The sequence below is a fragment of the Morone saxatilis genome, unplaced genomic scaffold, assembly GCF_004916995.1.
Source record: "Morone saxatilis isolate NCDOM2014 unplaced genomic scaffold, NCSU_SB_2.0 Contig0, whole genome shotgun sequence".
Taxonomy (NCBI): domain Eukaryota; kingdom Metazoa; phylum Chordata; class Actinopteri; family Moronidae; genus Morone; species Morone saxatilis.
This window is the reverse complement of record NW_023339650.1, coordinates 19,235,888-19,247,619: the sequence shown is the minus strand read 5'-3', so window position 1 is coordinate 19,247,619 and position 11,732 is coordinate 19,235,888. Positions and strand designations below refer to the sequence as shown.

The following is an 11,732-nucleotide window of genomic DNA, read 5'->3' as shown; positions in this document are numbered from 1 at the left end:
TTCTGCACACATTAAGGCAGTTTACAGCTGGATTTACATAAAACAGGCCATTATGAAACTGATATCAGGAGCAGTCGGTGGAGAAGTAAGACAAACCACTGAGACACGAGGGCTGAGAGGGTTGACGAGCACAACACAGACCTGGAGGAGATTTCCAGTTTGATGTAAACTTCTCCTGTTTTCAGGTGGACGTGTGGTGTTCACAGACTCAGCAGAGGATTGTGGGATACTATCAAGCCAATGCCTGTGTGTCGGATAGCAGGTGAGTTTCCTCCAAAACCCTGGTTTCATTTCAGCTGCACTTCACCTTTAATGAGATGTTACCTGTTATCTTACGTTGTGTGTGTATATAACACACATTTTAGTGCTAATTTTAGTGTGAACTTTTCTAACTTTGAACTCCACAGCCCGACGCCGTGTGCGCTGAAGATAGCTGATAAGATTTCGGAGCAGTTTGACAACGCAGTTCTGTTAATGGTGAGAATAACTCGACACCTGTTGGCTTTTATGGAACATACGGGGATCAATCTGCTTTAAAATCACTTGAAAGTGAACATATTTTTAGTTATTAAGCAGTTCTTGTTTGGATTTTTTGTCCCTTTTGATATTTTTAACCAATTTTTATTGATGTTTCTCTGTTTTGCGCCACAGCTCGACGGCAGTAAGATGTCTCCAGACTATCGGGTTCCTCCCATCGTGATGTACGAGCGCAAAGACTCGAGATGGATGCTCAAAGACAAACACACGTAAGGCACAGCCGGTGGCGCGTTCGAGCCTCTCCGGCTGTAAACAAACTTCCGACTTTAGGTGCCGGTTTCTCCCTAACCGTCACGCTGTACAGTCTGAAGGGTCGGAGGTGTAGAGGTTGTTCAGAGTAGCAGCCAGCCTTGGAGAAAGTCCTTCAGCTCAGTAGCAAACAGTAGGGGTTTCCCAGTTTCATGCTCTCTTCATATCAGCTCACGATTAAGTGTAACTGCGTCTGATAGCTGAGTCTTTCCCACACGTAGGCGTACAAAAGAGTAAAAGCGTGTTATTGACTTATTTTGATTAGACATGACACACCTAACCCAACACTGACTCATGTTTTCTGTCGAGCTCTGATGTTAATCGCGGTGAAAAGTCTCTCTCATCATCATTGGTGATTCAGAATTAAATGTACTATCACACTGCACCAGTGGCGGTTTGCACTTGTGTCGCACGTGGTTTACGTGGAGTGAAGCTCTTGTTAGTTTTAAGATATATTTCCATCCGCCTGTTTTTGCGTGTGTGTTTTCAGTTTGTCAAATTAATTATGAACAGCACAGGGTACATGTGAGGAGACACATTCATTCATTACAAACAGTACGATAGTGCCGTAATGAAACGCTTTAAAGTAGAGATACTAGTGCAGCTAAGGCTTCAAACTAGCAGCTTTTTTTCCTGCAGCCTTTGCCTTTGAATTAATCACATTTACAGGCTAGATGAAACACACACTTCCCTCAAACTAATAAAAAACAATCTTTTAGCAACTTGAGTCTTTTCTTTTAAGCCTGTGACTGTTATTTTCCCAAGAATCTGTCCGTCAAACACTTCATCCACCACATATTCATCCACAACCTTCATTAGTTCTTTGTCTCTTGTAGCTTTGTTTGTTAAAATCGAAGTAATAGGAAGACTTCCAGCCACTCAGTGAGTCCTCGCTGACCTTGCCCTTGTTGTTTTCTACAGGATAATGCTGAGAGAGTGGGAGGAGACTCGGGCCATAGCCACTCAGCTGCTGGAGTCCGGCGATCACACGCTATTGGTGGATTTTGACAGCCACTTGGACGACATTACAAAGGACTGGACCAATCAGAAACTTAACACCAAGATAGCGGAACTCACCTCGCCGGCCAACGGCAGCATGTAGAGCGACACAGTAGCATCAGTTCGTAGACGCCACATTTATTTATGTTCTGACTCGTGCACAGTTTTTACAACCACGACACACACAGAGTGTAAGAATCCGTTTATTTTTAATGCATTTTCCCAACTGGACAGGACATAACGTAGAACATGCATAAATAACAATATATTTACAGTTTGGTAGATCTCTTCCACCTCCCTCTCAACCCCCCTCCTCCTCAGAGTGTGCCTTTGTGGTTCAGCCCAACACCCGATTTAAATGGAAAATTCACCTTAAACACATTTTAACACTACTGCCATGCACCTGTGGTATTTCTGGTCCAATGTTATGCTCTGTTGCTGTATTATTGTCATTCCTGTGTGCACTGTAAGCTCTCAGGGGGGCGGACTACATACGAGAACTACCTTTTACAATACTGAAGCCCTGCAGTAAATACAAATTTGTTGAAGCTTAAAATGTTTGGTTTTTGGTCAGACTGTGAGATATTCAGGTTGAGGATCACGATTAAGGTTGTAGTTTGGGTTGTGCAGTATGTAAACATGCATACAACTACATTATAGTGAGTTAAAAAACATTTATTAAATGTCTTTATTGTGCCTAAAACAGATTATGACACTTTTGTTTGCCACTTTGTATGTCGCGTGTGTAGCTGCCTTTTCTAACCTCCAGTACAGTATTCCCTGCCTGAACGGTGCATTAGTGGCAAACTCGACAAACATTATGTACTTTTTAGAGAGGAAATAACAGTGTTAACACACAAATCTCGCAGGAAATCACACCAAGCTACCACCTTTTAAAAAAAGAGTTGTATAAATGTCTCTGACAGCCCCCTAAAAACCAAATATTCTGAGTGTCAGCAGCCTGTAGATACTACAAGACTTTTGTATTGAAATGTTGTGTACTTCAGTTTGCCCCTCACACATACAAACTTTTAAAATTGTCTACCGCAGTGTCAGAATTTGGCGTAACTCTCTAAAACACTAATCTAAACTAACAGTCTTGTAAATAAGATTAGTTTTCTCACATAACAGTGGAGTATAGAAAGATTTCCTTTAATGATTCTGACTGAGCACTGCTTCAAGTCTCATTATCATCACCAGACGACTATCAACACACATCTGTACATGTATCAATGTCTGTGTTTAACCACAAATGACTAACGTGAAAAGAAATGACTAATCTAAAGTTGGATTTGAGTAGATTAACAGGCAGCACATTAAAAAAAAGATACATCTTTGCTCACTACTCTACTGGACTATTATTTGCAGCTTCAAGGACGACAAGTACAGCGCTGTACAGTTGCAGAGAGCAGTGGATTCCAACCTGTTTAGTTTGTGACCCCATTAAAATAAAAAGCACCTTTGAGGCCCGTTACTGGCTGCATATGTTACACATTTTCTGCCTAAACCCATTCAGAATCATCCAGTAATTCACAAAAAGAAAAGCAAAAGATTCGATAACTCTGCTTTCCTGTCTAATAAATCTAATCTCGGCACACTCGGATGTAACCTGTGACCGTTCCACAGGTTGGGAACTACACGTAGAGGATTATTACTCTTATCACATTTCCAGAAAACCCAGCGAAGAAAGACTAGAGCTGCAACTAACATTTATTTTGTTATCTGTTATATTAGCGTCACATATGACGAGTAAAAACAATTTGACTCTGCCAGTCAACTTAATGGTTGCAGCTCTGAAGACGACTTCTCAGTGTTACATGTAGTGCTTCCAGTACACCGACTAATGTCTACGAGGACACGAGGGGCCAAAGTCCCTCCCAGAAACTCCAGTATTCGTTTCAGGGCAACAAAAAAAGAAAGAAAGTGAAATGTGCTAGAAGTGCTAGAAAGATCTGTTGGGGCTGAAAATACAATTACCACACAAACTAGTGGCTTTTATTTGGCTATCCGCTATATAATCTGTTTATCTCTGAGACTCTGTAATTAATCTTTTTAAGACTCACTTTAGATGATGCATTTAGAATGAAGTTGTTCCTCACTGTATTCTTTTGTATCACAAGAATGGGTTTCAAAGTTAGAAAGGTCTCTTATTTTGGAATTTGAAGCCCTTTCACAGTGGGCAAGGTGCTCAGAAGGGGCCACAGGTGATGGTCTCAGACGACAGAGAGTCCACGCTGACCAGGTTTAGAGTTATTTCTCCCAGCGGAGACTGACTGGCCAGAGACTGGAGGATGGTGATGGACTCGATGAAGGACTGGGCGGTCTGGACCTGCTCTTCCGCCCACGGTAAAGTGATCTGCAGAGGAGTGACAGGACGAGAATAGGTCATTTTAATCCTTCACTCGGAGTGGTTTGTGTCGAGGTGTCACTTTTAATCCCACATTTGAGATTATTTAAAGTTTCTCCTCTCCATTTGAAATGTTGTTGGATGTATTTAAAGGAGTAGATATTATAATAAATAAACTACGATGAACCCAAACAGGACGCAGTAACTAGGGGAAGTACTCTGGATGAATTCTGAGTATTGGTTTTAGATTATTTCCTATAAATATTACAATAAAAAATAGTTTTTGATGTCTTTTTTTTTGGACAAATTCTGTGTTTTGTGTTCAGGTCTTCAACATTTCTACCTTAAATAATACTTGAAACCTTAGAAATAATAGTTTATTTAGTTTTCTTTGCAGAAATTAATGAAATTTTGAGATATAGGCCTACTGTGTGTATCCTAAAATCAACTTAAATCAATATATTGTATCATGGACAGATTTTTTAACCTTTAATAATGTGAGTAATCTTTTTCAGAGGTAAAGTTATGGACAGTTCTTTAATCCAACTAATGCGCTTTGGTCTTTTCTGATGGTATTTTGGTGCCAAAGTCATAATCAGACAATATAAAATGCTATAAATATTGAGTGTTGAAAGCCGATCAGAGAACAAAAGCTTCATGAGTACATAAATAAATGGTTATATATATATATATATAAAAATGAGTCGTGAATTACCTTTACCTGAACTATAATGAGTTTTCCAGACGGGTCTTCGGTGTTACTCAGTTCTTCCCCGAAACACAGAGTGACGCCGCACTGAGGAGGCGCGCCGCCATTTGAACGGAAATGATCCAGTTCTGATTGTGAGCGAAAGAAAAGTGAGATAAATGTATAATTATTTATTATTATTTATTGGTTCATGTGCTTAGGAGCTGAAACAGCTGGAAAATGAAGAAAACTTTAGATTTTGATAGAAGATTTTCCAGTTACAACTGAATTTAATTGATTAATTTCTTAATTTTTTCATCTATTTAATGCTAGAAAACAATAAAAAATGCACATTATAAGTTCTAAAAGTCCAAGGTGGGGTCACCAAATTGCTTGTTTTCCCTATAAACCGTTCAAAACCCTAAAATATAATCAGTTTCTGATCATATGTGATTAAAACGGAAAGATCCACCACAATACAGAAGCAGAAGTTTGACATTTTTGCTTTAAAAATTAAGATTTTCCGTCAATCAACTGACAGATTCAACTAATCGACTCAGTTGTGTTAGAAATATGCATTAATATTGTTCTGTTTTCATCAAATAAGTCTATTTTTTTCAAATCTAATTCAAACAGCAAACTTAAAGTCGACCAATCAACACTTAACCAAAAGTCAATCAATCAAATAACCTGATTTTGGGTTGAAATAATCAATATAATGATGAATTAAAGCCACTCACGCTGTTTGAAGGCGTCTTTACTGAAGAGCATCACGGGCTCCGTGTTCCTCTCCATCTTGTGCAGCCCCGGCGTGGTCGTGTGCGGCCCCGTCCAGAAGACCCGCCCCTGGCAGAACCGCTTGCCGTAGACTCCCTGCGGCGTGGAGGTCAGCACCACCCCTTTCTCCATGAAGGGCAGCAGAGTGGCGAGGGCCTGCCGCTCCTGGCCCACCGGCAGCGTGGAGGGCGGCTCCGGCAGCGGGATGCGGGGAAACCGGGCCTTCAGGGCGGCCGAAGTCGGGGGGGCGAGAGAGGAAGGCAGGTACGTTATCCTGACATCAGTGCCCTGGATCTGACGCTTGAGAACCTCCTGTCCTAAATAATGAACCACCACACTGAAGGAGTCCTGGCCTGGGGAGACAGGAACAGAGCAGACTTTCAAAATAAAGCTACATTTAATCAAATTTAATACTATTCTCTTCTCTTAAGCCACATAAAGTTGCCACTTGGCTTTAAACTACAGCATTCAACAGTCCTAAAAACAGACAGATTGTTGGAGAATTTCTTAATCCTTAAACTGGGTAAAAACTAATAAATTAGGTACAGTTGTACATCAACAACGACCTGCTCAGCTGTACGTATTTTTCAGCTTTTATTACCTCCCGCTGGAGCGGCGACGCTCTCCTCGATCCGCACGTCCAACCTGATCTCATCAACCACTGCAGAGAAAGAAAGAGAGAGAGAATAAAAAGTGCTGCTTGTTTCAGGGGTTGAATCAACTGTTAGCAGAGTTTTATGACCTTGAACCTAAAGTTTGCTTTGTTGGCAGATACTTTGTTTGTTATCACTGACATGATATCACACTGTAGTAACCTTCTTACAGGCAGCAGGTCAGTAGTTGGATTTCTGTATTCGTGACTCAGAGACCGGCTGAGAAACATAGCTGCTGAAATCTGGTTTCTTTAATCCTGATTGATGCTAATAAAACCTTTCTTCCTCAGATGTAAAGCTACTTCTTTAATTGGATCATTATTAGTCCACATAAACACAAAAACAATACAAACTATACGAGAAAAAGCTTGTTTTAATTTAACTAAAAGATCCCTTTTAATTGATCCCATGCAGATATCAGGAAGTTCAGGAACATATCGGACTCTTATTATCACATCCTAAACGCAGTAAAACTCACCGTCTCTCTGGATGGCGTCGCTGTGCTGAGCCGGTTCCTCTGTCAGGACGGTGACGTGAGTCTCTTCCACAGACTGAGAATCACACAAAGAGGCTTTTTATTTCCTCGAGACGTCTGAACAGCAGCTCAAGCATCAAGATTTAGAGAGAAATGTAAGAAATCCCTCTAACATCCACTCACCAGCTGCGACGTGACCTCCTCTTTCTTTATCTGCTTTCCCACGACACCGTCGTCGCTCTCCGAGTCACTGCTGCTGCTCCTCCTCCTCTTCGGCCTCTTGGCTTTCACTCTGCATTTCTTTTCGGGAACCACCATTCCTGAAAACAGATGGAGATCTGTCGTCGTAAATAACCAATATTTACGGTTCAGAACACAAAGAAAGTCGCGCCCTGCCCCCACTGACTCAGAAACATTCAGTCATTCGACCTGTTTTTGCCGTTCGTCTGGTGGTTTTAATGAATCATCTCCCCACTTTTGTTAAGATAGTGTGACTCCATCCAATAACAGTCCAAAAAACAACAACAAAAACAAGCAAAAATAGCTGTTTTTTACTTATTTAATTGGATTAAACCAGAATAATTTATAAATAAGTAAGAAAATGCACCAAATTAACGTCAGACTTGTACTCTGGCCTTTTGTACAATAAGGCTTGGTTATTTGTACAGCAGCTTTAAACACAAAGGCAATGCAAAGGTGCCTTTTATATAAGTCCTGGACGCACAATAACACAGCGTTTAAAAGCCTCAGCAGAAGAGTGGTGATGTCCAGTAATGACTAGCAACACGTTGAACGTGGAGAAACTGACTCAATACATTTAATTGTGATGGTTCAGACTCAAAAGCAGATGGACATTAGCAAAACAATGGAACCAGAGAGCAAATAACACAGCTTGTAAATCCCTTTCAGCTGATATCAGGTAGCCTGCAGACGCCGTATAGTACAGACATTATGACTTAAAACGAGCAAAACATTTAGGGAACCACGAGTCAGAATCACGCCTGTGTTACATAACAGAGAGGAGCTAAAACAAGAGATTGTAGTAATTCTGTGTGAAAAAGGAGAAGAGAGGAGTGAGAGAGGGTGTGTGGTAAAGGTTACGCGTCAAGAGTTTTCCTTAAAAACATACAAAAATAGAAGGAGGAGTGATGGGGAAGGAAAGTTCATTGCAACACAAGTGGGAGAGGTTTGTAAAGTCAAGTTGTGTAACTTTTATAATCTGTGGTTTGTGCTGATGGTAACATGATGATAACAGGGCGGAGAGTCCATCTACAAAGTACAGCGTAATCAAGCCTGCAAAGACCAGTGGAGTCACTGTGAACCAGATCAATAATATTCTTTATTTTCTCAGTGTTCGTGTCTAGAATCCACCCTTTGGTTGAGGATTTGTTTCGGTGTAAAATCCAAACAGAAAACATATAAAAGTGAATATTTCCCCTCTTAGATCTTATTATTATTATTATTATTATTATTATTACACCTGCAGTTCTGCCATTAAACACTAGGTGGCGCATTGCTGGAGGAAGTGAAGCTCCAGGTGATAGACAATCAGGTATGTGAGTGTGTGTGTGGCAGCATGTTGGAGTCTGGATTAACTGAATGGAAACGTGTGATTAAATATGGACAATGGTCATATGTAACTATATTAAAGTGGGAAAAGTACGCTGGATTATTTAATCCCAAAGTGAGTTATTTCAGCCCAATAACTCGTGTTTCTTGAACAATTCGCCCCTCATTGGTTGACTCAGACTACAGTCTTAGTTATTGTTCATCTAAAATAAAAATACAAGTAAAATGTCCACTGTGATTGTTGTACTATATGATATAATTAGATGGATAAAAGCAGGATTTTACTGCTGTAGTTGGTTCATTTCCTCCGTTAATCCATCAATTGTTTGGTTTGTATTCTGCAGGTTGTTTTGTTTACTTTATCTACTTTATAATCTATAAAAACAAACATTGAATTCATTGATTTAGTGACAGAAACCAGTGAATGTGTCTTTATACTTCATCAGGTGTCTGGATTATTTAAACTGGAAGACATGCAGCTGATAGCAACTGATAGGTAAGTCGTCCTTTTTCATTCATAAAAACCACAAATATCCAATTTAAAACAAGATATTTAACACAGAAAAGTAGCAAATCCTCACATTCGAGAGGCTGAACTTTTGGGATTTTTGCTTCATAAATTACGTTCAGATCAGATAATACATACAGTTCCATCGTTAGGAAGTCCCACATTTCTGTCAGCACTTGAACGCTGCACAATATTTAAGGTCCCTTCTAACTTTGTTTTTGGAGTTTTTACTGCAGAACTTTTGCTCTGAACTACTATATTTCCCTCCCTGTAGGACGTCTCTAGAGTCTCTCACCTTGCTCGTTGATGGGGACCAGGCGGTAGACCTTGTAGGGCTCCGAGATGTCCAGCTGGGCTCGCTCCATCACCTCCATGAACTCTGGACTCTTGTTGAGGGCGCAGCGCAGGCGGGTCTTCCAGGACGCCGGGTTGTCCTGACTCCCATCCGTCAGCTTGCCTTTGAACTCTGCCCACGCCTGCGGAGGTCAGAGAGAAGGTTAGTCAGAAGAGCTCAACCCCCCCCGCGCCCCCCGCCTCTAGTTTAGAGCCAAGACACGCATCTTGACCTTGAAAATTGCGGCGTCCTCGTCCTTGCGGAAGTCCTGTTTCCCGGCGTGTTTCCACGGGATGCGGAACATGGTTTTGGCCTCGTCGTCCCACACCAGCCCCGGATATTTCCCACTGCTGACCTGCAAACAGCCCGAAAACACAACCGACTGTTTAATTTAAGGAACACCTGCAGACAAAACCAGCATCTCCTGCACGTTTTTTAGAGGAAAAAACACATTTAATCTACATTAAAATGTATATTTGATCATTATTATATTCTCCTAAATGATGCTATACATTTTTTCAAAATGAATAATATATAAATATATACACGAACAAAACGAATAGATTTGTGTAAATACAAGCAATTTTAAGCAGATGATTTCCTAAGAATATTGATTTTTGACATTTTAAGGAGCTTTTTTTTATCAAATTCTATGTCTGTATTATGTTTTTATTTATTATTAAGCTGTAATTTAGTTGTAATAAATGTAAAATATGAGACAAAAACACATTTAATCTACATTAAAATGTATATTTAATCATTATAATATTCTCCTAAATGATGCTATAATTTTAAAAAGTGAAGAAATTACCAACATTTGCTTATTTTATAGATTCTGTCATTATTAAATGAGGTATAAAGAGTCTTTTTAAACATTTTAAATGCACATTTTTGCTCCAAGCAGACGTCTGGAGTCTATAAGCTGTTACACATTTATAGACTTAAAGTTTAGAGCTGCACAGTTAATAGAAATATCACTTTTTTTAAGGGAATAATGGTGAGTCAATTATCAATAATCTTCATTAAAAGTGAATTAATGATGAATTAGCCTTAATGCATGAATCAAACCTTAATAACAGACTAAATTTACACAGGATCCACACGGCACAAATAGGTTTTCAATATGAATAATATATAAATATGTACATAAAGTAAATAAAAACTGCATAAATTTGTGTAAAACAAGCATTTTTAAGCAGATTATTTCCTAAGAATATTGATTTTTTTGCAGTTTTCCTGACATTTTAAGGAGCTTTTTATCCAATTCTCTGTTTGTATAATGTTTTTATTTATTATAAAGCTGTAATTTAGTTGTAATAAATGTAAAATATGAGACAAAAACACATTATAGTGAAGCACCAGTGCTGCAGAGGCATCCCGGCCTACAAATCTTGTCCTACAGACACAAAATAAGTTAGATGTTTTGTACAAAATGTCACTTTTAAAAGGTTTTATTTCTGCCAAAATGATAATGATGATGCGACAATGTTAATTCCCACTAATTGTGAATCAAATAATCCCCAATATGATGTTTTTAAGCACCTCCTGCAGCCTGCAGATGTAATCTGTAGTCCTGTAAACATGCACGGTTTCCCTTTCCGTCTCCCCCCTCCCTCACCCTCTCTCCCTCACCCTCACCCTCTCTCCCTCACCCTCTCTCCCTCACACACACACTTTTAAACACACACACACACACCTGTTCGACGATCCAGGAGCGCAGTCTGCGAGTGGAGCGCATTTTCCCTCCTGCCATGATTTAAAAACTATAAAAAAAACAACAACAAAAACAGAGAGTCACAAACAAATAAACAAACCACCATCAGATGAATGTCAACAACAACCTTCCACTTTAATAAACCCTTCTTCCACTATAAACCATTTAAAAACCAACCAATAATATAACGCTTTAATACAAATATTGCTTTATTAACTTCACCCGAAAACACACACACACTCTCAATCGCACGCACACACACTCACACAAACACACAAACACACACACGTATGAAAAAACCCCTTCCGTTTCTTAAATCGACTCTTTTTTAAACGCAGTCTGGTTCAGGAACAACTAAAAGCGCCATGAGCTCTCACCTGTTTCTGCTGATATTTATAGGTTTTATGGATTACAGGCACTGAGCTCTGTTCAATAAGGGAAGTAGCTTTAAGTTTCGTTTACCTCGGTTGCGTTTCCTCCGCGGTGTCTTGCGGACTGTCAGGGTTCAGGTTCACAGTCTGCTCTCCGGGCTCTGCGGTCCGGACTCTGCTGTGTCTCTCTTTCTTCAGCAGACGCTCCTTTTACCAGAAGTCACGTGATTTTAGAGAAACGCTCCGTGCTGCGGCCGCCAGGGGGCGCCAACGGACACACACAAATATATATATATATATATATATATATAACACTTTTTACTTGAATTAACCACTTTTCTGTCTTTTATTAAACTGAATAAGTGATGTGTTTTCATATTATATTAAAAACTGTACAATTATTCCAAATAGTGAACTCCAAAGTGCAGGAAGTTAGTGATTTTCCCCTCTTGTTATACAATTCTCTGCCTGTATTATGTGTTTTTTTGTGTTTGTTTTTTTAGCAACCATA

General features: G+C 39.7%; 2 protein-coding genes across 3 annotated transcripts; one reads left to right on the top strand and one right to left on the bottom strand.

The window, feature by feature from the left end:
- The first annotated feature begins 52 nt into the window (after nt 1-52).
- On the top strand, nt 53-3,382 carry emc9 (ER membrane protein complex subunit 9). Its single transcript, XM_035657207.1, has 5 exons — nt 53-85; nt 186-262; nt 408-477; nt 652-746; nt 1,708-3,382. The coding sequence occupies exons 1-5, from the start codon at nt 53-55 to the stop codon at nt 1,886-1,888; spliced, it is 456 nt and encodes a 151-aa protein (XP_035513100.1). The 3' UTR covers nt 1,889-3,382.
- Nucleotides 1,976-11,440, bottom strand: irf9 (interferon regulatory factor 9). 2 transcript variants are annotated; one of them, XM_035668174.1, is made up of 10 exons: nt 11,313-11,440; nt 10,833-10,899; nt 9,369-9,491; nt 9,098-9,278; nt 6,909-7,045; nt 6,729-6,801; nt 6,199-6,258; nt 5,561-5,950; nt 4,848-4,969; nt 1,976-4,141 (listed from the first exon to the last, which is right to left on the bottom strand). In XM_035668174.1, the coding sequence occupies exons 2-10, from the start codon at nt 10,887-10,889 to the stop codon at nt 3,974-3,976; spliced, it is 1,311 nt and encodes a 436-aa protein (XP_035524067.1). In that variant the 5' UTR covers nt 10,890-10,899; nt 11,313-11,440; the 3' UTR covers nt 1,976-3,973. The 2 variants fall into 2 exon arrangements, with proteins under 2 accessions (XP_035524067.1, XP_035524143.1); XM_035668250.1 differs by having other exon boundaries at nt 4,854-4,969.
- Nucleotides 11,441-11,732: the final 292 nt, after the last annotated feature.

Excerpts from the sequence above, each read along its gene's own strand:
- emc9 (XM_035657207.1), top strand. The coding sequence starts at position 53 with ATGAAACTGATATCAGGAGCAGTCGGTGGAGAA. Across the intron at positions 86-185 it reads CAGGAGCAGTCGGTGGAGAA|GTGGACGTGTGGTGTTCACA; the intron begins GTAAGACAAACC and ends TCCTGTTTTCAG. Across the intron at positions 747-1,707 it reads ATGCTCAAAGACAAACACAC|GATAATGCTGAGAGAGTGGG; the intron begins GTAAGGCACAGC and ends TGTTTTCTACAG.
- irf9 (XM_035668174.1), bottom strand. The coding sequence starts at position 10,889 with ATGGCAGGAGGGAAAATGCGCTCCACTCGCAGACTGCGCTCCTGGATC. Across the intron at positions 9,279-9,368 it reads AGGACGCCGCAATTTTCAAG|GCGTGGGCAGAGTTCAAAGG; the intron begins GTCAAGATGCGT and ends TGACCTCCGCAG. Across the intron at positions 6,802-6,908 it reads AGGAGGTCACGTCGCAGCTG|TCTGTGGAAGAGACTCACGT; the intron begins GTGAGTGGATGT and ends TGTGATTCTCAG.